We start from the raw sequence: 24,970 nt of genomic DNA on the forward strand, positions 1-24,970 counted from the left end.
AGTGACTTATGTTTACTTTTGGGAAAATTTGGCTACATCACTCAACAGCCTACTACATTTTTTTGTAACTGCTCTTCAACCTATTTTTATATCATAAATCATATTTTAAGGGGAGACACTCAGGATAGCATCAGGCCCCAGAATTAATGGAGTTATTATTAATCCAGGACATAGAGACATTTTCTTAAGCTAAGGTTTGTGTCACACAGGGTTTGAGGCTGACACAAGTCAAAGCCTTAGTGAAGGAACCAAAGTGATTAATCACCTTTGTTTTTCTCTATGTCTCGCTGTGAAGAGTCTCTAGTTAGTTGTATTTTAATTGCATTTTATGAAGAGATCCTAACCTTAAATTAACATTAGGGATTAGAGAAAGTCTCAGGAATGCCATCCATTAACAACAGGTCTCGTATAGAAAGAACAATAAAGGAAGTCTCAAATGAATCTTTATTAAAAAAAACACAATATACTTGTGTTTAAAAAAATATATATTTGTTTTAAAAAAAAAACACAATATATTTGTGTTTTAAAAAAAAACACAATATATTTGTTTAAAAAAAAAAAAAAACACAGAGGAGAAATACATACCAAACCCCACATTTTTGTTTGAAACATGGTGAAGTAGCAAGTATTTCCTGGATAGCTGCTAAACACTGTGCTAAGTGTATCAAAGTCATTACTACCACACATAACACCTTCTTAATTATATTCAATATTATCATTATTACATATGGAAGGCATTATAACATGATGGTTAAGAACTCAATCTCTGGAATTAGACTCTAGCCTCATTTTCAGCTCAAAAATTTTAATTTATAAAACATGGATAATAGTAATACTTCATGCACACACAAACAGTGAAGAAGGCTTGTAAAGAATCTGACATTGTGCCTGGCACAGAGTACCCAATGAATGTCTGACACATTGGAAAGTAGATCTAACTGGAAATGTAGTTTCACTGATTCACAGAATTTATTGTATTTTGGGTATCTGAATTCCTATTATACAACCAATTTGGTGACATGGTCTCTCTGAACCTACCTGCTCACATGGTTCACAAGGCGAGTCTGCAATAACAGGTCTCTTCCGGGCAGAAGATTGTCACAGATGAGATGCTGGTTAGAACGGACTGCTACTCCATGGCAAACACAGAGAGAGCATAAGACATCCAGAACCTGAAAAGTGAAATCCCGTTCAGCTGGCTCTCATTCCCTTCAGATTCAAGCATCAGCAGTAATTTCCACAAACAGAAACACATTCCCTCCAGGTACCTCTGACCCAGTCACTTTAAACATGATAGCAATGTGTCCACTTATTTTCCACAACTGAGAACTGCTCCATTCTCCCACTGGTGCTATGCATAACCACTGCACAGTATTATCTGATTGCAGTTAAAAAGCGAAAAACATGAAAAATGTGACACCTTTTAAAAATTATCTTTTTAAAGGATATGTTTTAAATTATTCCAGAATTCATTTCTGGCAATAAAATGATTCACTTACCTTGTGATTTCTTCCATGCTTGTCTAAAAGTGAGATAATGGATTTTATATGGCCTTCTTTAATAATATTTAGAGCTTCTGGACTTTCTACTAGCACACAGTGTAAAACTTCAAGAATACCTAAACAGAAAATAAAGAAAGGGGAAAATATGATTAACTAGTCTACAATGATCAGTGACTTTCCTCTTCTCTATGTGCTTATTGAGGTGCTGACTAAATGTAGTACAATTATGTGCTCAATGTGTTTGTCACCAAGTATCTGTAATAAGGGACAGCTGGTGTTTGGGAGGCAGGGCTGATAACCAAATATGATAACAAGTGAGGACGAGGCAAATATACAGTGTTCAGCTAAGTAAGCAGGTAACTCTGCCTATAGAGAAATGAAAGAAGGCAACATTCAAATGGGGCCACAGAGAACTCATACATGACCATTTTCGACAGGAAACATGGGCTGACTGAAGTCTTGAATGTTGGGCAGAGCTGATGTGCCTGAGATACAAAGCCAGTAGGAGATGGAACAGGTAGATTATGGCCAGTTTAGGAAGATTTCAGACGGTAAAAGCATAATTATGCCGCAATGCATCTAACCCATGGAGAACATTACATTCTTCTGGAGGTTTAAAGTCAAAAATGTTTCTTGGTTTACTGAACAAGAGAAATAGACGAGATTACACAAAAAGAAAAACAAAATACACAAAACCTGAATAACAATGGCGATATTTTGGAGCATTAGTCATCAGAGAGGACAAAATAGAATATATCTTTTCTTATAGTTTAAAACAGACATTAGAAATAAATCTCATTATCAGAAATTTTAGCGTGAAATTGCAAAGCTAAATGGGTACATGTGTATTTATATTTTCAAAGCAAGGCTGCCTTGTCAACAGAGAGAATGTAGTTCATTTGCAGCAATTAAACATAACATTTAGAAAATGTGATCACTGTCTGAGAGCTGCATAGTATTAAGAAGGATCTCAAAGGAACCTTGTAGAAAGGCTTATTCGTTTCAAATGGAGATTACTTTCTCAGAACAGAAATGTAAAGTATTCAGGTGTACAAATTGTATAGAAGTAATTCACTATAACTGTCACAAATGACTCTTGATCTGAACCCCAATCCATTACAAGGGCTGTTAATGCTAATTTCTTCACCAATGACTTAACTCTTCAAAATATATAAATGTAAATTCAGTTGAAAAAAAATACCCAAGAAGGTTAAATTAATTTTTGGTGTGGTTCAACATCTGTTGTGGTATTCCAAAAATCCATGCCAGTTGAAAATCAAGGAGAGTAGAAAATAATCATACAATAGACTAATGGATAAATTAAAGAAGATTTTTATATAAAGTTATGAAAATTATTTCAGCTATTAAAAAAGTAAGCAACAAAATAAACTCCTTTATTCCAAGCACAAAGAAACTAAAATAACAGAAAGGGAAAAGCATTTTTAATAGATTAGTTATCCTGATGTCATATGTCATTCTGATGTTTTTTGTCTTCTTCCTATTTCATATTACTATAGAGCACATGGCTGCCTATATTTATAAATAAAGTTGTACTGTGTATACACATCCATATCCACTGACACATCTTCTTGGCACTAAAAGTATGACTCTGCAGCAGTGTATCCTAACCAGTGGAGCTCAGTCACTCTCCTGGATGTTTACAGTAGAAAATGTTTCTTAGTCTCCAAAGCATGAGAAACATAAAATAATACAAAGGGTGCCTTTGTACTAAAAAGGCAGAGCTAAGTGGCTACAGCAAAAAAGCCCTGTGATCCCAGAGCCTAAAATATTTGCTATCTGGCCTTTTACACAAAAAGTTTGCTAATCTCTGATATAAAATATAATTATTAAGAAAAAACAGGTAGAAGGTAAAAAAAAATCAATTATTTCTGTAAATAAACATTCATGAGAGCCAAAAGCATTTACGCACCTAAATATATTAGAAAAGATTAAAGACAAAATTTTTGGAAAGAAAGCACATATCAAAAATGCAAGAATAGCAATGTGAAAAGAAATCTCTGATTTTTCTCATGTTCAGCCTATTTTAATGGGTTTTAATAGTCTTGAGTTTTTATCAAAATTTTTTTTCCAACGGAGCCATATCAGATCCAACAAATAAGCATACAGTTGAAAAGAACTAACTGCCACTGAGAAATGAAATTTTTCCTGCCATACCAATAAATAAGGATGTCCCTGTCATCAGCAATTCCAGCCCTCCAAGATGAGCTGGTGAGCCTTAAGGGCACTCAGGAGAATATCTGCGATACAACAGCCATCAGGCTGCAGCTACTCCTTAACATGAGCCCCAAGGGAGCTCAGGAGGTGAAAAACAGGAAAAAGGCCCCAGATAGATGAGGTTACATATCAAAGGAAAGATTTCATTAGCCCAGACTCTTGCATCTCCCCATATATAGAAAAACATAAATTCCTTAAGTAAATTCCTTAAGCTGGCATATCTGATTTTCCTTAATTAACAATAATCTTTTAATGTTCAGACTACCTGCCCTTTGTTGTAAAACTTTTATATAACCTGGTTCCTCCCCTTGCCTCCTAGGAGCAGTTCTCTCAGGGTTACTTGAGATGCTGTCTCCCAGGCCTGAAGTCCTACAAATTCCCATGGAACAAAACATAACTCAACTTCTAGGTTGTGATTATTTTTTAAGTCAAAACCTCTAATTCTGAAAATAAAAGGTAGAAGAAAAAAATTTTTAATTTCAACTGTTGGAATAAAACAGTTTTTATATATAATAAGAATTATATAATTATTTTTATATATAATAAGAAATTATATATAATAAGAAATTCCTAAAGGAAAACAAATTGGAAACACCAGAAGAATAATTTTCAAAAAATAAAGACTAACAAGACTGACTGCATTATGTGTCTATATAAATCATGCTGATATATGCCTCAAAAGTCTGTGTAAAAAATGAGAGAAATAATGTCTAACATTACAATGGCAATAGTTGACTAAAGATGATTTAACATTTAAATTTTAAATTCACTGAATCAGACCCAGGAATGGCAATACTACATAAAACTTATGGTGACATTCTCAAAGAAAAACTTGAAAGCTTGGTAGATTATAACAGAATTAACTGAATGAAAGAATTATGAGTATACTACACAGTGTTAAAAAAAAAACAAAGCCCAAAATAGGACAAAAATTTTATTTTATAAATTTAATTGAAGAGGAAAAGTTAATATTTACCTCCTTTTGCCTCTGTAACTCATCCTGCCCCTTGCAAAGTCGGGATCACGTAGGTCACATAGTCTCAGAAAGTGGGGACTTGCAATACTAGGAACTGGCTTTTATCTCACCCTTGTCCTGCTCTTTGCAATCGCCCAGCCCCTGCAACCCTGCTTAATCATGCCTGTCCAAGTCAGGCATCCCCCTCCCCATCTTGACCACTGTTCCCACGAGTGTGAAAACCCCTTAGTTTAAACCAGCCTTAATTTAAACCCCTTAGTTTAAAACAGCTAGTGTTGCCCACTATAGTCTGTCTATAAAAACTCTGTAGTCCCTTTGTTCAGGGCTCAGAGCTTGGAGTGTTAACTCCCCTGGGGCTGCTGGCGTGATAAACCCGCACTCCCCAACTCTCCAAGAGTGGTGCTTAGTTTCTCCAGGACTGGTTTCTGAAACATTTCTGGAGGCCCCAGCGAGATTCCAGCCACGCAGGCCCCTTGAGCAGCCAGACTGGTGGCTCGGCCAGGCTGGAGTGAAGGAACCCGGAGACGGACGAGGAAGCACGCCACCTGATGGTATTCCGGGTCTCTTTCGGACCAATGTTCTGCCTCTCCCGACAGCTGCGCCCCAAATGCAGTCATTGGAGGGATGGCCCAACTCACCAGGAATGGCGACAGGGTAAGGTGAGGCCCCGGGGCCGGTCTCCAAGCAGGAACCTACCCCAAGGGTAGAAGAGGAGACTGATCACCTCCTTGGGCTCCCAGGAAGGGAGCATCAGATAGGGAGACCTAGGGACTTGGGAGGAAGGGAAGCATCATGACTGATAACCTCCTTGGGGCTCCCAAGAAGGGAGCATCAGATAGGGAGACCTAGGGACTTGGGAGGAAGGGAGGCATCATGACTGATAGCCTCCGGGGCTCCCAGGAAGGGAGCAACAGTTAAGGCAACCTGGGGACTCAAGAGAAGGGAGGCATTGTGATAGCCTCTGAACGATTGTGAGTGCCTGATTGCTGATTGAACTGGGTGAGAGAAATTCTTCTTTTTGGAAACTGTAAAACCAATTCTTCTTGCATATGCAATTAAAAACAACTAGCTTAAAACAAACAAACAAAAAATAATAAAAACAACTAACTTGTAAAAAGACCTGTCCAGGGAAAAGCCTGAAGTTAACCCTTTCCATGTCCTTGAAATACACAGCCAGCTTTGCCTGAGACCTTAGCCTTGGGCAAATTAGAACTTCAAGTAGGAAAAAAAAGAGGGGGAGGGTTAAAGAGATATTTTAAACCTCAAACTGAAAACTATAAGATCTCTGTCAGTCTGTCTGTCTGAATTTATGTATGTCTCAGTATATGTCTTTTTTCTGATAATATTGTTGAAGTTGTAAATGAGTTCTAATTTAATTGGTCTAACGAAAAGTAAGTACTTACAAATCAAACAATTCTAAATACAAGAATGAATTGGGAAATGGTCAATACTAAATATCAATATTTAATATTAAATATTAGTATTAATGTTTGTTTGCTAATCTAATAAGAAAGTAGGCTTGAATGTTTTGAATAAAGAAGATATAAAAAAATAAAATTACATTTTATAAAGGGAAAAGAAAGTAGGTCTGACTTACAGACAGTAAGTCAGTGGTGGTAAAGTCAGTAAGTCAGTAAGTAACGCGGGTGGCTGTTACAGAAAGTGATCAAAAGGTTTGTGGAATGTGGACCGTGAAAAAGTTTTGTACATGCATAGGACTAAGTTTAAAATAAATTTAATTAAGCTTACCCAAATAGGTTCTCCTGGCTAGCACCTCGGCAGCTTTCCTACTTCTATTAATCTTTGGGCCATATATCTTTAACTTCCTTGTTAAGTTTGTTTCTCCAAGTACTAGTACGACAAGAATATCCCCCGGCCAACACCCAGACAATGATAGAACAAGCTGCCTTATTCTGTGGAGTCTCATTGCCCTCCGTAAATGAACCCTGAGGTCTTCAGGCTATGCTCCCTTTGAGATCATATATGGGAGACCACTCCCCAGTGACTAAAACAGCTCAAGGGAGACCCCCAACAACCAGCTGACCTGGAGATATCCTGACACCTCCAGGCCCTGGGAAAGTCTTCCACCATATTGGCCGAGAAACCTAAGAAAGGACACCCATTCCTCTTGGCAACTGAGTTCATCCCTATCAGCCAGGAGATGAGATAGGGTTAAAGACTGGGAAAAGTAACCACTTCAGCCAGTTTGGATGGGCCCTCACACGGTCGTCCTGACAACCCCTACTGCTGATAAAGTTAGGGGTGTCATCCCTTGGATCCACCATACCAGAGTCAAGAAGGCAGCGACTTCCTATGATGAGGACACCTGGAAAGCAGTTCAGGACCCCAAAAATCTCAAGGGCTGGTTCCAAAAACAACGACTCTCACTCATGAAGGGTGCTGAGCCCTGCTCTAGTCACTCCAGGAGCTGAGTAGTCAACGCGACACAGAAGCCTAAGGATTCTACAGCCTGGCTCCAGACACACTCCAGCAGCTGGCTGGTCAACACATGGTAGAAGCCTGAGGATCTGGCTATCAAAGTACCAATGGATCACAAAAAGGAGAGAAGAACTAGCAAACTCCTGGGGTAACTGGAACAATATCTAGAGCGGGACATCGTGACTTCTCCCTTTAGCCAGTCCTCTCTTCATGTCTTTGTGGCAGTCTTGTTTGGCCCTTGTATTCTCAATGCAATTACCCAGTTCATAACCTCTCAGATTGGATCCATGAAGTTACAAATGGTAGTAGCTCAATATAGGCCCCTAAATGATGGGGAGCTCTGAACGTCCTACCAAAACAAGAGATGAGGCTTTCTACAACCAGTGACAGAAGCATCAAGAGGGGGGAACGAAGAGGATAAGTTAAAATTTTACCTCCTTTTGCCTCTGTAACTCACCTTGCCCCTTGCAAAGTCTGGATCACATAGGTCACGTAGTCTCAGAAAGTGAGGACTTGCAATACTAGGAACTGGAGTTTATCTTACTCACCCTTGCCCTGCTCTTTGCAGTCGCCCAGCCCCTGCAAACCTGCTTAATCATGCCTGTCCAGGTCAGACATCCCCCTCCCCATCCTGACCACTGTTCCTACATGCACGAGACCCCTTAGTTTAAACCAGCCTATTAACTGCTAGCGTTGCCCACTACAGTCTGTCTATAAAAACTCTGTAACCCCTTTGTTCAGGGCTCAGAGCCTGGAGTGCTAACTCCTCTAGGCCCTCCGGCATAATAAATCTGATTCTCCAACTCTCCAAGTGTGGTGCTTGGTTTCTTGAGTACTGGGTTTCTGCAACATAATAAAGTTTCTAATAATGACACGGAAATGTAAAATATAAACTTTCAAGAGTAGATACAAAATTGAATATATATTAGGATTGCAACTATGTAAAGTATATTTATTGGTATAATATTCAATACATATATTTCAAAAAACATCAGAAGTTATCACATCAGGATGTTAGTGGGAGTTATTGCTGGAGTATGTACAACTCAGTTTGAACCGGCAAGTCCATTGGTACGTGGATTTTTTTCACTAAACATGTACTACGGTGGTACATGATCCACGGCTCATTTAATCTGTGGATGTGGAACTGCACACACAGAGCCAACCGTAAAGTTACACATGGATTTTCAGTAGCACAGACAGTCGGCAACCGTGAGACCCATGATGTTCAAGGGTCAACTGTTCTCTTCCAAAATGTTGTCCGCTCAATGAAAGGAGCACAAAAAACTTTTAAAGTAGAAAATATTTCTAGGTTCTGGTTCAAGGTAGTGACATTGGCGTGCCTGGCGTGCTGCATTCCATGGGGTCGCAAAGAGTCGGACATGTCTGAGTGACTGAACTGACTGACTGAAGTGACATTGGAAGGTCCTGAACTCACCTCCTCCTAAGAACACACTACATCTACATGTATATATGGAACAGTTTCATTTGAAACAAACTAAAAAACTGAGTGAATCCTACATATCAGGCAAACACAAACATATACAAAAACCCACCTTGAATCAGGTGTGAAAGGCTTTCACACAATCTTGCTATAAACCCTACTCCTAGAGCCATTTGCCTTAAAACGTTTATGGCTGTAACTTCCTAAATCGCTTATATTCTCATGAGCAAGAAAAATCTTTGAGGATATAACAAAGTGTCTGGAAAGAACTTAATGATATTGGAAGCATCCAAGTGCTGGGATGGTAGAGTATGCTCCTCACAGTGTTTCCTGTAGTTGAAGTATAATGGCCCAGTTTGCTTTTTATCAATAGACTCACTTGCATGTTATTTGGTTTCTAAAACTATGAGAGCTCCATCTGGGATCAAACCTAACTGTCCTACTTTCTGATCACGGCTCATGCCCAGGGCTTTCCAAGGTTGAACCAAATTTGTTGAGGGTCTGTATGGAAAAACTGGAAACAAGCCAGAGAGTAGAAGTCTTGTATTTGGTCTAACTTTACCTACCAGGAGATTTTACCTTGTGTCAAGCAGGCACAAGGTCACTGGTGAACCTTGTCCATTTGAGAGAAGGAGTGAAAGAATCAGACTGGTAGCCACTCCAAAACAGAAGATCCTGGGGGTCAGTTGTGAGAACTAATACATGCAAAGTTTTTAGAACAGGGCTTGGATCCAAGTATTGTTATATAAACACCTGCTATTATTTTATGGTTGTAACAAAATAACATAAAAGACAGTGAAATAAAAAGGACCAGTAAAGAAACATTATAAACTATGTTTCCTTTTAAACAGAGGATAAAAACTAAAAAATAGGAAAAGGTATAGAAATGCTGAATGTACAACTCTGATTAGAAGAAAATTTCAGAAAAAAATAAAAACCCATTGATCAGCAGAAACACAGAAAAGCTCATGTGTAAATCAACTATACTTCAATAAAATTAAAAATAAAAGGTGAAACTTCAGTTATGTCCCTGGCAATGGGACAGAAGTTCAGTACCCAAGAGTACTAGAAACGAACCATGTGAAATGTAGAGATCACTGTGATTTTGTTTTTAATAAGCAATTTTTCTTAAGTGAGAACTTCCTGGATTATACAGCTATTCTAAGAAAAGATTTCCTCTTTTAGTTCTCTAGTTAACCAGGATTCTCTAGAGTACGTGAGTGCTCAGTTGTTCAGCTGTGTACAACTCTTTGTGGTCCCATGGACTGTAGGCCACCAGGCTCCTCCATCCATGAGATTCTCCAGGCAAGAATACTGCCATTTCCTCCTCCAAGGGGTCTTCCAGATCCAGGGATTGAACCCATGTCTCTTATGTATCCTGCATTGGCAGGAAGATTCTTTACCACTGTGTCACCTGGGAAGCCTGGATTTTGTGGAATGCCACCCTAAAAGACTACATGCAGGGAGAAATAAAAACAGCAAAAGGAGTGAACACTCCCATCTTCAAACCAACTATGGAGAATCTAAGGAGGCAGGATGGAAGCCTGAATGCTAGGAACTGCCCAAGAAAACCGCTGGGAGACAAAGGCTTTCTTGAATAGGTGGAGATAGTGGCTGCAGCCTGGATGGAGACCAGGCACCCAGGATAGGTGGGACAAATATTAATATAAGTCTGCTGTAAGAAACTGCTTCCCCTTAGCTGCAAAATGGGTAGCAGCAGCCCAGGTCGCTGGAGCCAGTATAATTTTAGGAGAGTACTAGAATCCTCCAAGGACAGGGAAGTGACCATAACACGTGCCAACTGACCACCCGCCCTTGGGGATTCGCCCTTTCATATGCTCATCTAAATCTTCAGGTGGCTGGTTAGTTAGAGCCTAGAGAAACCACTTCTGTATATCAGCTCCTTTCCGAGGTTTAAAGACCTGGCATACAAAATCCATCTTTCTATAAAAGTCCCTAAAGTCAGGAACAAGACAAGGATGCCCATTCTTACCACTACTAGTTAACATAGTTTTGGAAGTTTTAGCCACAGCAATCAGAGAAGGAAAAGAAATAAAAGGAATCCAGGTTGAAAAAGAAGTAAAACTCTCACTGTTTGCAGATGACATGATCCTCTACATATAAAACCTCAAAGACACCACCAGAAAACTACTAGAGCTAATCAATGAATATAATAAAGTTTCAGGATATAAAATTAACACACAGAAACCCCTTGCATTCCTATACACTAACAATGAGAAAACAGAAAAAGAAATTAAGGAAACAATTCCATTCATCACTGCAACAAAAAGAATAAAATAATTAGGAATAAATCTACCTAAAGAAACAAAAGACTTATATAGAGAAAACTATAAAACACTGATGAAAGAAATCAAAGATGACACAAATGGAGAAATATACCATGTTCATGGATTGGAAGAATCAATATAGGGAAAATGAGTATACTACCCAAGGCAATCTACAGATTCAATGCAATCCCTATCAAGCCACTAACGGTATTTTTCACAAAACTAGAACAAGTAATTCCACAATTTGTATGGAAATACAAAAAGCCTTCAATAGCCAAAGTAATCCTGAGAAAGAAGAATGGAATTGGAGGAATCAACCTGCCTGACTTCAGACTATACTACAAAAGCAATGTTCATCAAGACAGTACAGTACTGGCACAAAGACAGAAATATAGATCAATGGAGCAAAATAGAAAGCCCAGAGATAAATCCACACACCTATGGACACTTTATCTTTGACAAAGGAGGCAAGAATATACAATGGAGAAAAGATAATCTCTTTAACAAGTGGTGCTGGGAAAACTGGTCAACCACCTGTAAAAGAGTGAAACTAGAACACTTTTTAACACCTTACACAAAAATAAACTCAAAATGGATTAAGGATCTAAATATAAGACCAGAAACTGTGAAACTCCTAGAGGAAAACATATGCAAAACACTCTCTGATGTAAATCACAGCAGGATCCTCGATGACCCACCTCCCAGAATATTGGAAATAAAAGCAAAAATAAACAAATGGGACCTAATTAAACTTAAAAGTTTTTGCACAATGAAAGAAACTATAAGCAAGGTGAAAAGACAGCCTTAAGAATGGGAGAAAATAATAGCAAACAAAGGAACTGACAAAGAATTGATCTCAAAAATATACAAGCGGCTCATGCAGCTCAATTCCAGAAAAATAAACAGCCCAATATAAAATGGGCCAAAGAACTAAACAGACATTTCTCTAAAGAAGACATACAGATGGCTAACAAACACATGAAAAGATGGTCAACATCACTCATTATCAAAGAAATGCAAATCAAAACCACAATGAGGTACCATTACATGCCAGTCAGGATGGCTGCTGTCCAAAAGTCTACAAGCAATAAATTCTGGAAAGGGTGTGGAGAAAAGGGAACCCTCTTACACTGTTGGTAGGAATGCACACTAGTACAGCTGCTATGGAGAACAGTGTGGAGATTTCTTAAAAAACTGGAAATAGAACTGCCATATGACCCAGCAATCCCACTTCTGGGCATACACACTGAGGAAACCAAATCTGAAAGAGACACGTATACCCCAATGTTCATTGCAGCACTGTTTATAATAGCCAGGACATGGAAGCAACCTAGATGCCCATCAGCAGACGAATGGATGGGGAAGCTGTGGTATATATACACAAGGGAATATTACTCAGCTGCTAAAAAGAATGCATTTGAATCAGTTCTAATGAGGTGGATGAAACTGGAACCTATTTTACAGAGTGAAGTAAATCAAAAAGAAAAACACCAATAAGTATATTAACACATACATATGGAATTTAGAAAGGTGATAACAATGACCCTATATGTGAGACAGCAAGAGACACAGATCTAAAGAACAGACTTTTGGACTCTGTGGGAGAAGGCAAGGGTGGGATGATTTGAGAAAACAGCACTGAAATATGTACATTATGACATGTGAAATCGATCACCAGTCCAAGTTCAATACATGAGACAGGGCACTCAAAGCCAGTGCCCTGGGACAATGCTGAGGGATGGGGTGGGGAGGGGGTTCAGGATGTACATGTACAGGTGTACATGTACACATGTACACCCATGGCTGGTTTATGTCAATGTTGGCAAAAACCACTACAATATTGTAAAGTAATTAGCCTCCAATTTAAATAAATTAATTTTTTTAAAAAGCCAGACATGCTCTCAGCCTAGTCACTTCCAGTCTTCCTTCACACTTTAACGCCTATTGTTAGAAATAAGTTATGTGGTTAAATAGTAAGTATGGAAAATGATTATAAAATAAATTCTATGCTGCAAAATGGTAATTTTTCTCTAATATGAGCCAGTTGAAGATTTATGTTTCAAGAACTATTTTCTAGAAGAGTAGTTTGCCATCAATCCCATACACAGGCTTGTACAAAGGCATTCTGAAAAGGATAAATATTGTGGATACCCAGAGACTTGAATCATGTTTTGTATTCAGAAAAGAATTCTTGTTCATTTGGACTTTACTTTGGGAGAACTCTTTTTTCATTTTTCACATTCAAAATATAGGAAGCCCTCCAAATCCAGATTCCCCATTCTCTACCCTCTTTTTCCTTTCCAGTTACAACTTAATGCTTTACTACATGCTGTATGGCTGTATACTGACTATTTTAGTGTCATTCAAAAATGACTAATTTTTGACAAGAGTCTTAGCTAACTATCAAATTAGTAATCTTTAACTCCTAATATATGATTTCAAACATTTACAGTGAATATCTTTGAAAAATTTAGTTACTGTTCCCCTATATTTAGTGACCCATCAGCACTAAATATCATTTACACATCTTGATGACCCAAGATCATTACTAAAAACACCAATCACTGTAATGTGCTCTAGGTGAATCTCTGGATGCAAACAGATGATTACCATGTGGTGTTACAGAGTCAAACATGTATTGATCCCAATAACTATCATAGAAGATTTTCTTTAAAAGGTCTCCAGTATCACCATGATTCTGATTCAGTGTTTCTTATACAGTTCAGGTACATGATCTCCTGGGTTTAGCATAGCTGACTTTCTGCAAAATCAAAAGCTTTCAATCAAGAGCTAAAGACACCTTTTCTATGGCTATCTCCTAAAAAATGGTCTCTTTCTCTGGTATCACTGGTGTTGCTTGGATTAGCTATATCTATGTCCCTAGTACTGGATCTCATACAATATCCTGTGAGCCCATATTCTTTCCAACTCAACTGATTATACCTAAGTAGATATTAAGGTGGAGTTTCCTAAACACAATCTTCTGTGACAAATTATTCCAGTAGCTACAAAGCTTTTCCTTTGACAAATGATTGGTTTATGCTCTGTAAGAAATAGTTGTGACATCTTTGGAAGCTTTAAAGTGTCAAGTTTCCAGGTAGCAAAAGCTGGACTGTATGTTAGTACAAAGCTCTGGCAATTCAGAACCACTCTCAGCACCCTATTCTGCTTAAAGCAAGAAGGAACACCATTCATGACACTTACTAAGCATAGGAGGAATTAGCAGGAATCCAGAAGAAGCCCACTTTGATCCCTGCAAAACTATCTGGGGGAACAGACTATATAAAAAATAAGAAAAAAATAGTCAGCCTCCTGACCAGCTGATTGTTCTTAACCACCTTCTGAAAAAGTATCTTAAGGGCTGAAAAAATTCCAAAGAAATACCCAGCCTGAGTGGATTACATCAATTCAATCAACAGTATTTTTTATACAAATCTTTTGTCTTTGCAATTAAATTTGACCCACACACAGAATCACACATGAAGTTTGGGACATTGTCTAATTTATCCCCCCACACCCCACCAAAAAAATTCATAGTGGATATTCTTATAAACTGATTAGATAGTCTAATAAGGTTTTATGCAGTGGAGATACTGGTCAACTTTAGATAATGCAGAACATCAAAAAAAGAAAAAAGCTGCCTTTCTATCATACAATGAAATAGCAGTTGCCTGGGTAGTGGTTGCTGCCCTGGTCAGACTCTCACCTTCTCCATTTGGTGAATGCTGCCTGACTTCCAACTGCCAGAGTCTGCATTTCTTTGTTTTAAGATTTGCTCTGACTCCAGCAGCAGCTAGAGGAGCCCTACAACCAATGTCGGCAGGAGACAGCACCACTCAACTACAGAAGACAAACTGGTTACAAATACCCGAACTCCCTCACCTCTCAGGTGGGATAACGCTAATGCAGGTGTCTGCAAAATTCCCCCTCACATCAGAAAAATAAAAGCCTCGGGTACCCATGGGTGTAACTTGCTTTACCAACATACCCTCTCTACCTGTCTCACGTCCACTTAAGTCGCAAATAACTTGCCTTTCAATCCTTGTCTCAAGCTCTACTTCTGGTGGAACCTAAATTAAGGTAAGCTTTTTTCATTAACACAGCCTCTTGCTGACTCTTTTCAAGACTTCACAGCTTTCTACTTAATTTTGCACAAGTTTATTTTGAGTTTTGTCCACTGCTCTTTTCTGAAGGCAGCTGAGAGCTGTCAGACCCCCAGCTCTGCTCTGTTGCTCATATTCTGATACAGAGGCTACTAACACAGTTGGGAGACTGACAAGCAGCGGGGCATGTGTGTTCAGCAATCCCAGATAGAGAGAAAACAAGATGATGCATGTGGAAGCACTCAGTAAACAATACAGCATGACTGAAATATATTTATATTATTTCTGTGTCAGCATACACATATATATGCAGAGCTTTATTGTTAGTGTCTATTTTAAAAACTGAGCAATGTTCTACTTCCTCTAGGGGAGAAAAAAAAAGTTCACTGAAACTTGTACTGTATTCTCTACAGTAGAGAAACTTGTTTCATGAAAAATATTTTAGATAGTTAAAAAATAGGAGGCTATCAGGCATAGTGAACATATTAATATTTCAAGCCTGATATGAGGGAGCTGGTTTTCAACTTGGCTATAAAAGTTAATTCTAGCATCTCAAAGCAGTCATTTCAAGGTTTTGTGCCTCAATTTTCTTTCTCCAAAGTGAGAGTGTGAGGGGAAGCATTCTCTAAAGGCCCTTCCTACTCCTGACTTTCAATCTGCTTTCTCTGAGCACAAGGCTTCTATTTTATGTAGAAATATCTGCTACTAATGGCTGGATTGGGAAATGATCAAAACAAGTAGTGATGTGCAGCCAATAGATCTGTGCCTTTAACTGACTAAACTGAATCCTAAACACTGGACTCTGTGTGGCTGAGCTTGAAACCATATACCAGCCTCAATGTCCCTGTTCTCTGAAGTACCAAGGCTTTTGCTTTAGTCTCTCAGGCTTCCATTAAGTCTTAAAAGGATGACTCAAGAGTTAATGATTAGGAATCAAATAGTATTTGTCTGTACCTAATGTATACTGGAATGCATTTTTAAGGTTAACTTAACATATGTCCTAAAAACAGATTGTATTTTTCCCTCTCTGCTATACCATAGGCCCTCACCAGCCATCCACTTCAGATGTAGTAGTGTACACAGGTAAATCTCAGTCTCCAATCCATCCTCCCCACTCCTGCTTGGTGTCCATACATTTGTTCTCTGCATCTGTGTCTGTATTTCTGCTTTGCAGTAATAGATTCACCAGCAAGAGTCAAATTCATCAAGTCAAATTCATAAAAGCACATTGGTAAATGTCAGGAGCCAGAGGCTAGGGGTCGGGTGGAGAGGGGAACTAACTGTTTAATGGGGCAGAATTTCAGCTAAGGAAGGTGAAAAATCTGGGAGATGGATGATGGTGAGAGTAGCACCATTTGTATGAACTTAATGCCACTGAATTGTACAGTAAAATATGGTTGAAATTGTGTTATTATGTGACTTTTATCAAAGTAAAAAATAACATTAAAAAAAGGAGTTACTGATTCAGAAATGTGAAGATGTTAAAAAAAAAAAAAAAAGAAGAAGAGCATTGAATTGGGAAACTGGTAACAATTTTGACTACAAGTCCTTCACATGGCTGAATCACCAAACTCCCAGGTCCCAAAAGATATAGATAAAGACCTGACACGTATTCCTAGGTTGTTTTTACAGGAAGCGGACACCAACCAGATGAAAACTGCTGACCACAAGCACATAGACTCTACACTGCTTGAAACTAAAAGCTGATGATGCTGGAAACGTCAGCTTGATGCCAACCAATCTGACAACTGTGCATGAGCTGAACATGCACCCTGCAGCTCCCACCCCCACTTTCTTTGATGGCTTCCCTGAAAGCCATCACACTCACACTTCGGAGTGTGAGCTGCCCGTTCCACCAGCCTGGCATCCTGCAGTAAATGCTGTACTTTCCTTCAACACAACCCAGTATCGGTAGACTGGCTTTACTGTGTGAAGACTAGTGGACTCAAGTTTGTTTTGGTAACAAGGTCAAAGGATGCTCTACTCTGTTTTTTCCTTCTCTCTCTCCTCTTTTCCTGTGATTTTTTTCTTTTTTTCTTTTTGTTGTGCATATTTTAAAAAGTGAAGCAACTTATAGAACCCATACTTCATCGTGAAGGTAGCTCTGTTCCTTTCTCTTTCTAGATACTGCCTGGGCCAGTGAAAGAGACCAGCATGCACTTTTTTGTATACAATGGAACTTGCCAATAACTGTAGATGCTTTGAATCAAGAATTCATCCATTTTTGCAATCCTTGCCATCATCTTACTACTATCTGATCACTTCCTCATAGTACCTATTCAGTTTTTCCTTAATGAATATATTCTATATTGATATATAGTCATCTCACTCACACTCTGGTAACCCTGAAAATCTGTCTCATAATTATTACACCATTTTCTATATCAACAATTTGCTTTTTTTATATTTGTCACCCAATGATCCAGCAATGCCTTAGAACTCAGTGTTACTCAAATTTCCCTTACATTAGATTTCTAAGTTATTCAATCTTAAACTCTGAAATTCTGCTCTTTGACTTAAAATTAACCTCCTTTGACCCCAATCATCTGTACTTCTTTCTCTCTAGTCATTCAAATTCAACAAACATGTCCCTGAATGGGTCTCTATCATGCACAGTCATGGAATTATTTCTGTACTGACAAGTATTTCCTTAAGTGAATTTAAATATTCATCATTCTTTCAATAAATGTACCTACTAGGTGCCAGGCAGTACGGTAGATGCAGAGAACACAAAGATGAATAAAACTGAGCCCCTGACTTCAAGGAGTTCACCGTGTATAGGCAATGGAGAGGAAAAATAAGTAACAGAAATGGGCATTAGTACTATAGAAAAGCAACTAATGGAATACTATGTGAACTGACATAGGAGCAACAGACTCAGCTCGGGATGTCCTCGAGGCAAACTGCTGTGCTGCAGAATGCATGGGAACATCTCCGCAACACCAATACAAAAATAACATTCTTGTTAGACACAGACATATCAGATTTTATTGTCTTTAATTATCTTACAACAATGCAGACTTTTATTTGTATTTACTAAATCCCTTTAAAACAAATTACTGTGACTGAATCTCACAAATGTACTGAATGAAAGAAACCAGACACACAAAAATTTACTCTGCATGATTCCAGTTACACAGAGTTCAAAAATTGGCAGAATAAATCTATGATTGAGAGAGTCAGTTCCTAGGCAGGTTGATAAGAAGTCCAGGGGTCCCCAAGGAGAGAGAAGTATGGAATATTCAAGGAGGAAGAAAGGACAAACTTTTTTTACTTTTTTCCTCTACATTCCTTAGGATTATCCTGCCTGAGGACAGTCTCTGGCTAATTCTGTTATCTTAAAACATAAATGATGGGAGTAGGTCTGGTCTTTACAAGGATGTATCCTGCCTGAGGACAATCTTTGGATTAGACCTTCTAGCCAACTCTGTTATCTTAAAATGTAATGGGAGTGGGTCTGGTGAGGTCTTTGCAACCTCCAGACATTCTTTGGATTCATTGGAGAGTATATAACTCCATTGCTAACACTAGCAAAAGGGTATTCTTTTGCCCCCTTCTGATGCCTATGTCAGAAGCTTTCCCTATCTCCTTTATACTTTAATAAAACTTTATTACACAAAAGCTCTGAGCGATCCAGCCTCGTCTCTGGCCCCGGATTGAATTCGTCTCCTCCGGAGGCCAAGAATCCCGCGTTTAATCGTTCAGCAACAACCTTTCATGATGTTAATACCTAGGTGCTGGGGCAGAGGATTAGATGAGTGGAAGAAGGTTCCAGGGTATGTTTCTGATAGGTGAAAATATTCTGTTTGTTAACCAGTTGTTACACAAATACATTCTATTTGTGAAAAAGAACTGATCTGTATATTTATAATTTATGAACTTTTCTATAGAAATATACTATTTCAATAAAAAGTAAAGGGAGTGAAGATGTGGAATAACACAGCTTAAAATGCTAACAGTAAATTTCTCTGGTTGATGGGAACATGAATAAGTTTTGAAAAACTTTTCTATGCTTTCGTATCTTCCAACTTAGTAACAATAATCACATCTTATGATTTGACTCTGAATAAAAATACTATTGTTTAAAAAATTAAAAAATAAACTATTGTCCTACATGATTTGGAAAACCAAATTTTTTTCCAAATCTGTCCACATAAGCATTTAAACAAAAATTTAAAAAGGGAATTCCAAACCAATCTAATTTTTTCAAATTAAATTCACTTAAACTAAAAAACAAAGACAATCCACCCAAACAAATCTTTTTATCTGTATTGTAAGGTGCTAATGTATTAGTTGGAAAAGAAAATAGCAACCCACCACAATATTCTTGCCTGGAGAATTCCATGAACAGAGGAGCCTGGCAGGCTAGAATCCATGGGGTCACAAGAGTCAGAAACCTCTTAACGATCAAACCACCAATGTATTAGTACATCAGGAAGAACTGATTTGAAAAATAATGGGAATTCTGGCTCTTCAGTGGCTTTCTGAACTTCATTCTTTTATAAATGTAAATGAGGAAGATACTCTTACATTGCTTTTCAGAAATAATTAATGAAAATACCAATGATTTCAGCCATCAGTAAAAATTTTAACCTAGTAACAGGAAAACATTTACATTGCACTGAATTTGTTTTTATGTCTTAAAGGACATAAAATAGAAAAAAAAGGAATACTATATCATAAAAAGGAGATATTCAAAAACATACCAGAAGAAGCTTCTAGTCTTTCCAGTCGGCTGATTAACCAGTCAAGGGAGCCAGAAAATTGAGCACAGTTTTTACGATTTCCTCTAATTAGTGCCGCTGCAAAAGAAAAAGCAGATTTTACAGTTATGTGATTTTCTAGTTCGAAACCAAAGTAAGTCCATAGTAGGCACAAAATATTGGATCAAAAACAAAATACATTAATTTTATACCAAAAACACATACAAACACACACACACACACACACACACACACACACACATATACATATACACACAAAATTGAACTGACATTAATGGGGACTGTAAAAACACTGCTTATTAGAAGAAATATATTTTTGAGAAAGTAACATTTTATATTCCAAGTAATAATGAAGGGTAACGGAAAAACTAGTGTCCTGGGATTTTCCTCACTTGGGTTCTAATACTCATTGCTTTTAATTAGCTGTGAGACTAAATTATTTAATTTCCCTAGAGTTCAATTTTCTTATCTATATAATGAAGACGTTAAGAGAACATCAGTTTTTCTGAAGATGTAGCACAAGATACTAGGAGATGCGACAGGTAAGTGTAACAAACATACAAAGATGTATCATCAAATTGTTATAAGAAAACACAGGGTGTGAAGGCAGATGGCTAATGAGCTTGAAAACCTTTCCCCCCGCATCTCTTCTTTCCATTTAGAGATTCAAAATGCATGTGAAAGACTCCAGATACTAATTTCTGCAGTAAAGTCACCTATTTCAACTTTTTTTAACCTAGTAGTGTTTTCTACACCTCTTGAACCAAAGAACCCACTTTATCTGAAATTCCTATGTCAACTTTATGATATCTTTCAACCTAATTGATATACTCAATTTAAAACTTATGTTTCTAAATCATTCAGTTATTTCAAAGCAAATATGGTAAATATTTTATGTAAATTCAACTCTTAGGCCCATAAGATTGTTCGGAAACTGTGTAACTGCTTAAAAATGGCAAATAACGTTTTTATATAATATATTTAATGTGAAAAATATGTTCCTATAAGAAAAAAACCACAATTTTAAAATCTGGTAGTGCCAGGAGGTAGTTTAAAGAACTGAAGTTTGAGAATGCCACCTGTTCATCTCCTTGTTAAGAGCAACAGGGTTCAATGAAACTAAAATACTTCTTTCATATTTCCTCTTTCTTCCTCCCAAAAGCCGTTACCTGGCCTGAGAGGAAGAAAAGAAATAATGACACAAAAGACAAAAGGCTTAGGTTTGTTCAACTACATAAGAAAAGCTCTTTTGTGAATGGAATCCCCATAACATTTGTACAATTACAAGGTGATGCATTCAATTACTTAGGCTCTCATCCAGCTCTGGAACCAATAAGAGCCAGTAACCACGTATACACACACACACATACACACATCCAGTGATGAGTGACAGGGACAAGTGTGTTCAGGATGAGGTGTGGTAGACGAGTCCGACATGCTCAGTGGGACTTCTGCTTTTAACCTGTAAGAATATCTTTTCCTGACCAAGAGCAATAGCAATTGACAGAAAGTATATGGTGAAGAGTTTGAATCTTTATCAAGTGTCATTTGCTTAAAATTTAACCCCCTCCTTTAATTTTGCCTTGGGCTTTTTAAATTAAAGATATCAACTATTTTCTAGAAGTCAAAAGTGAGAGATAAGATAATTCTTGAAGAAACTAGGACTTCTCTAGTGGTCCAGTGGTGAAACTCCGTGCTCCCAACAAAAGGGGCACGGGTTTGATCCTTGGACAGGGAAGATCCCACATGCCACAGCAAAAAAAAAAACAAAAACTAAAACTGTACAAATAAAACCTTTTAATAACCCATGGGATATTTAAGAAAATCATAAAGTAAGCCACTGAGAAAAAGGTCATTAAACTTACTGCAAACAGAGATGGTATATAAACTATGCTCTTGGACAACAATGTTAATGATAAGTAACTAATGATTAGTAAGAAAACCAGAAACAAAAATAATCTGCCCAAAATCAGAAATAAAAAACAAACATAAAACTTGAAATGAGTAAGAAAAGCAGGAACAAAAAAAAAAAACCTACATAAAAACTTTAAATTTTTCCAAAATAATACTTTTAATCAATGAGGAAATCAATACCACAATTTTAAAATATCTAGCAAATATCAAAACCGGGCACTACCTTACACAATCAACAGTAGATAGTCAAAACTGTACTCAAGGAAAAATAAACTAAACATTCTAATTGTAAGAAAAAGAAATTCAAAAAAGCAAAATGACTGTATGAGGAGGGCTTACAAATAGCTGAGAAAAGAAGAGAAGCTAAAGACAAAGAAGAAAAGGAAAGATATAACTGTTTGAATGCAGAGTTCCAAAGAATAGCAAGGAGAGATAAGAAAGCCTTCCTTAGTGATCAATGCAAAGAAATAGAGAAAAATGATAGAATGGGAAAGACTAGAGATCTCTTCAAGAAAATTAGAGATACCATGGGAACTTTTCATGCAAAGATGGACACAATAAACTACAGAAATGGTACAGACCTAACAGAAGCAGAAGATGATAAGAAGAGGTGGCAAGAATACACAAAACAACTGTACAAAAAAGATCTTCATGACCCAGATAAACACAATGGTGTGATCACTCACCTAGAGCCAGATATCCTGGAATAGGAAGTCAAGTGGGCCTTAGGAAGTGTCACAAGCTAGTGGAAGTGATGGAATTCCAGTGGAGCTATTTCAGATGCTAAAAGATGATGTTGTGAAAGTGTTGTATTCAATATGCCAGCAAATTTGAAACTCAGCAGTGGCCACAGGACTGGAAAAGGTCAGTTTTCATTCCAATCCCAAAGAAAGAATGCAAGACAATGTTCAAACTACCACACAATTGCACTCAGCTCAAACACTAGCAAAGTAACGCTCAAAATTCTCCAAGCCAGGCTTCAACAGTATGTGAACTGTGAACTTCCAGATATTCAAGCTGGATTTAGAAAAGGCAGAGGAACCAGAGAGCAAATTGCCAACATAGGTTGGATCAGCAAAAAAGCAAGAGAGTTCCAGAAAAACATCTACTTCTGCATCACTGACTACGCCAAACACTTTGACTGTGTGGATCACAACAAACTGTGGAAAATTCTTCAAGAGATAGGAATTCCAGACCACCTGACCTGCCTCATGAGAAATCTGTATGCAGGTCAAGAAGCAACAGTTAGAACTGGATATGGAACAACAGACTGGTTCCAAATCAGGAAAGCAGTATGTCAAGGCTGTATATTGTCATCCTGCTTATTTAAGTTACATGCAGAGTACATCATGAGAAACGTTGGACTGGATGAAACACAAGCTCGAATCAAGATTGCCAGGAGAAATCTCAATAACTTCAGATATGCAGATGACCCCACCCTTATGGCAGAAAGTGAAGAAGAACTAAATAGCCTCTTGATGAACGTGAAAGAGGAGAGTGAAAAAGCTGGCTTAAAACTCAACATTAAAAAAACTAAGATCATGGCATCCGGTCCCATCACTTCATGGTAAATAGATGGGGAAATAATGGAAACAGTGGAAGACTTTATTTTTGGGGGCTCCAAAATCACTGCAGATGAGGACTGTAGCCATGAAATTAAAAGACACTTGCTCCTTGGAAGAAAACTTATGACCAACCTAGATAACATATTAAAAAGCAGAGACATTACTTTGCCAAAAAAGGTCCGTCTAGTCAAAGCTATGGTTTTTCCAGTAGTTATGTATGGAGGTGAGTGTTGGACTATAAAGAAAGCTAAGTGCCAAAGAATTGATGCTTTTGAACTGTGGTGTTGGCGAAGACTCTTGAGAGTCCCTTGGACTGCAAGGATATCCAACCAGTTCATCCTAAAGGAAATCAGTCCTGAATATTCATTGGAAGGACTGATGCTAAAGGTGAAGCTCTAATACTTTGGCCACCTGATGCGGAGAACTGACTCACTGGAAAAGACCCTGATGCTGGGATAGGTTGAAGGCAGGAGAAGGGTATGACAGAGGATTAGATGGTTGGATGCCATTAGCAACTCGATGGACATGAGTGTGAGTAAGCTCCAGGAGTTGATGATGGACAGGGAAGTCTGGCATGCTGCAGTCCGTGGGGTCACAAAGATTCTGACATGACTGAGTGACTGAACTGAACTGCTAAGTAACAGTGAAAAATGTTAACTAAACAATCCTTCCAAAACATTCAAAGAGAATATAAAAAATAAGTAGAACAGAAAAAAGAAATGGAGCAATAAACACAGACATTAATAAGTTAGAAATAGTAGAGGTGATCTATGTAATAAAGTGAAATAACAGGACTGATCAACACTGTCAAGGACCCCTTCCCTTTAAATAAATGCCAACAACTTTAATCAAGAAAAAAAGACAAAATTAAGAAGAAAAGGAATCATACACAGGCACTTATTGCTGTACTGAAATTTTTAAACTTTTAGGAAAAAGGATGACTTCCAAATATTTTTTCATGAAAATTGACCCAAAGAAGAAAATCTAAATAGAATAACAAACAATGAGTAATATTGAGAAGTATGTCAAAGTCAAAAACATTTTTCTCTAAATTCAGGAAACAAGTCATTGCTATGTTAAACTGTTCCAAAGTAAAGAAACTAAGAAAACCGTTTCAACATACTTTTTCAAGACAGTATAACTTTGCCTTGTAAACCTAATAAAGAGAGCATGCATACCAGAAAACTGAAGGAAACTCTTAGCTATGAATACAGATCCCCAAATCTTATACAAGGAGGCAATTTATAAATCACTATCAGCAGTGCATTCAGTTCACTTCAGTCGCTCTTTGCGACCCCATGGACTGCAGCACACCAGGCCTCCCTGTCCATCACCAACGCCTGGAGTTTACTGTCTCATGTCCATCAAGACAGTGACGCCATTTGATCATCTCATCCTCTGTCGTCCCCTTCTCCTCCTACCCTCAATCTTTCCCAGCATCAGGGTCTTTTCTTGAGTCAGTTCTTTGCATCAGGTGGCTAAAGTACTGGAGTTTCAGCTTCACTATCAGTCCTTCCAATGAATATTCAGGACTGATTTCCTTTACCATTGACTGGTTTGATCTCCTTGCAGTTCAAGGGACTTTCTATCCAAGAGTCTTCTCCAACACCACAGTTCAAAAGAATCAATTCTTCAGTGCTCAGCTTTCTTTATAGTCCAACTCTCACATCCATACATGATTACTGGAAAAACCATAGCCTTGACTAGATGGACCTTTGTTGGCAAAGTAATGTCTCTGCTTTTTAATATGCTGTCTAGGTTGGTCATATGTTTTCTTCCA

General features: G+C 37.9%; 1 protein-coding gene across 5 annotated transcripts in view; it reads right to left on the reverse strand.

Annotated features, from left to right (window-relative positions):
* The window catches only part of RYR2 (ryanodine receptor 2), an 803,099-nt gene that overhangs the window by 363,125 nt on the left and 415,004 nt on the right, over nt 1-24,970 (reverse strand). For all 5 annotated transcript variants that reach the window (XM_070471032.1, XM_070471028.1, XM_070471029.1 and 2 more), the window contains 3 exons: nt 19,694-19,789; nt 1,500-1,618; nt 1,039-1,172 (listed from right to left, as the gene is read on the reverse strand). In XM_070471032.1, the coding sequence (XP_070327133.1) occupies nt 1,039-1,172; nt 1,500-1,618; nt 19,694-19,789 (349 nt within the window). The remainder of the gene's footprint in view (nt 1-1,038; nt 1,173-1,499; nt 1,619-19,693; nt 19,790-24,970) is intronic.

Source organism: Odocoileus virginianus, chromosome 7 (genome assembly GCF_023699985.2).
Source record: "Odocoileus virginianus isolate 20LAN1187 ecotype Illinois chromosome 7, Ovbor_1.2, whole genome shotgun sequence".
Taxonomy (NCBI): Eukaryota; Metazoa; Chordata; class Mammalia; order Artiodactyla; family Cervidae; genus Odocoileus; species Odocoileus virginianus.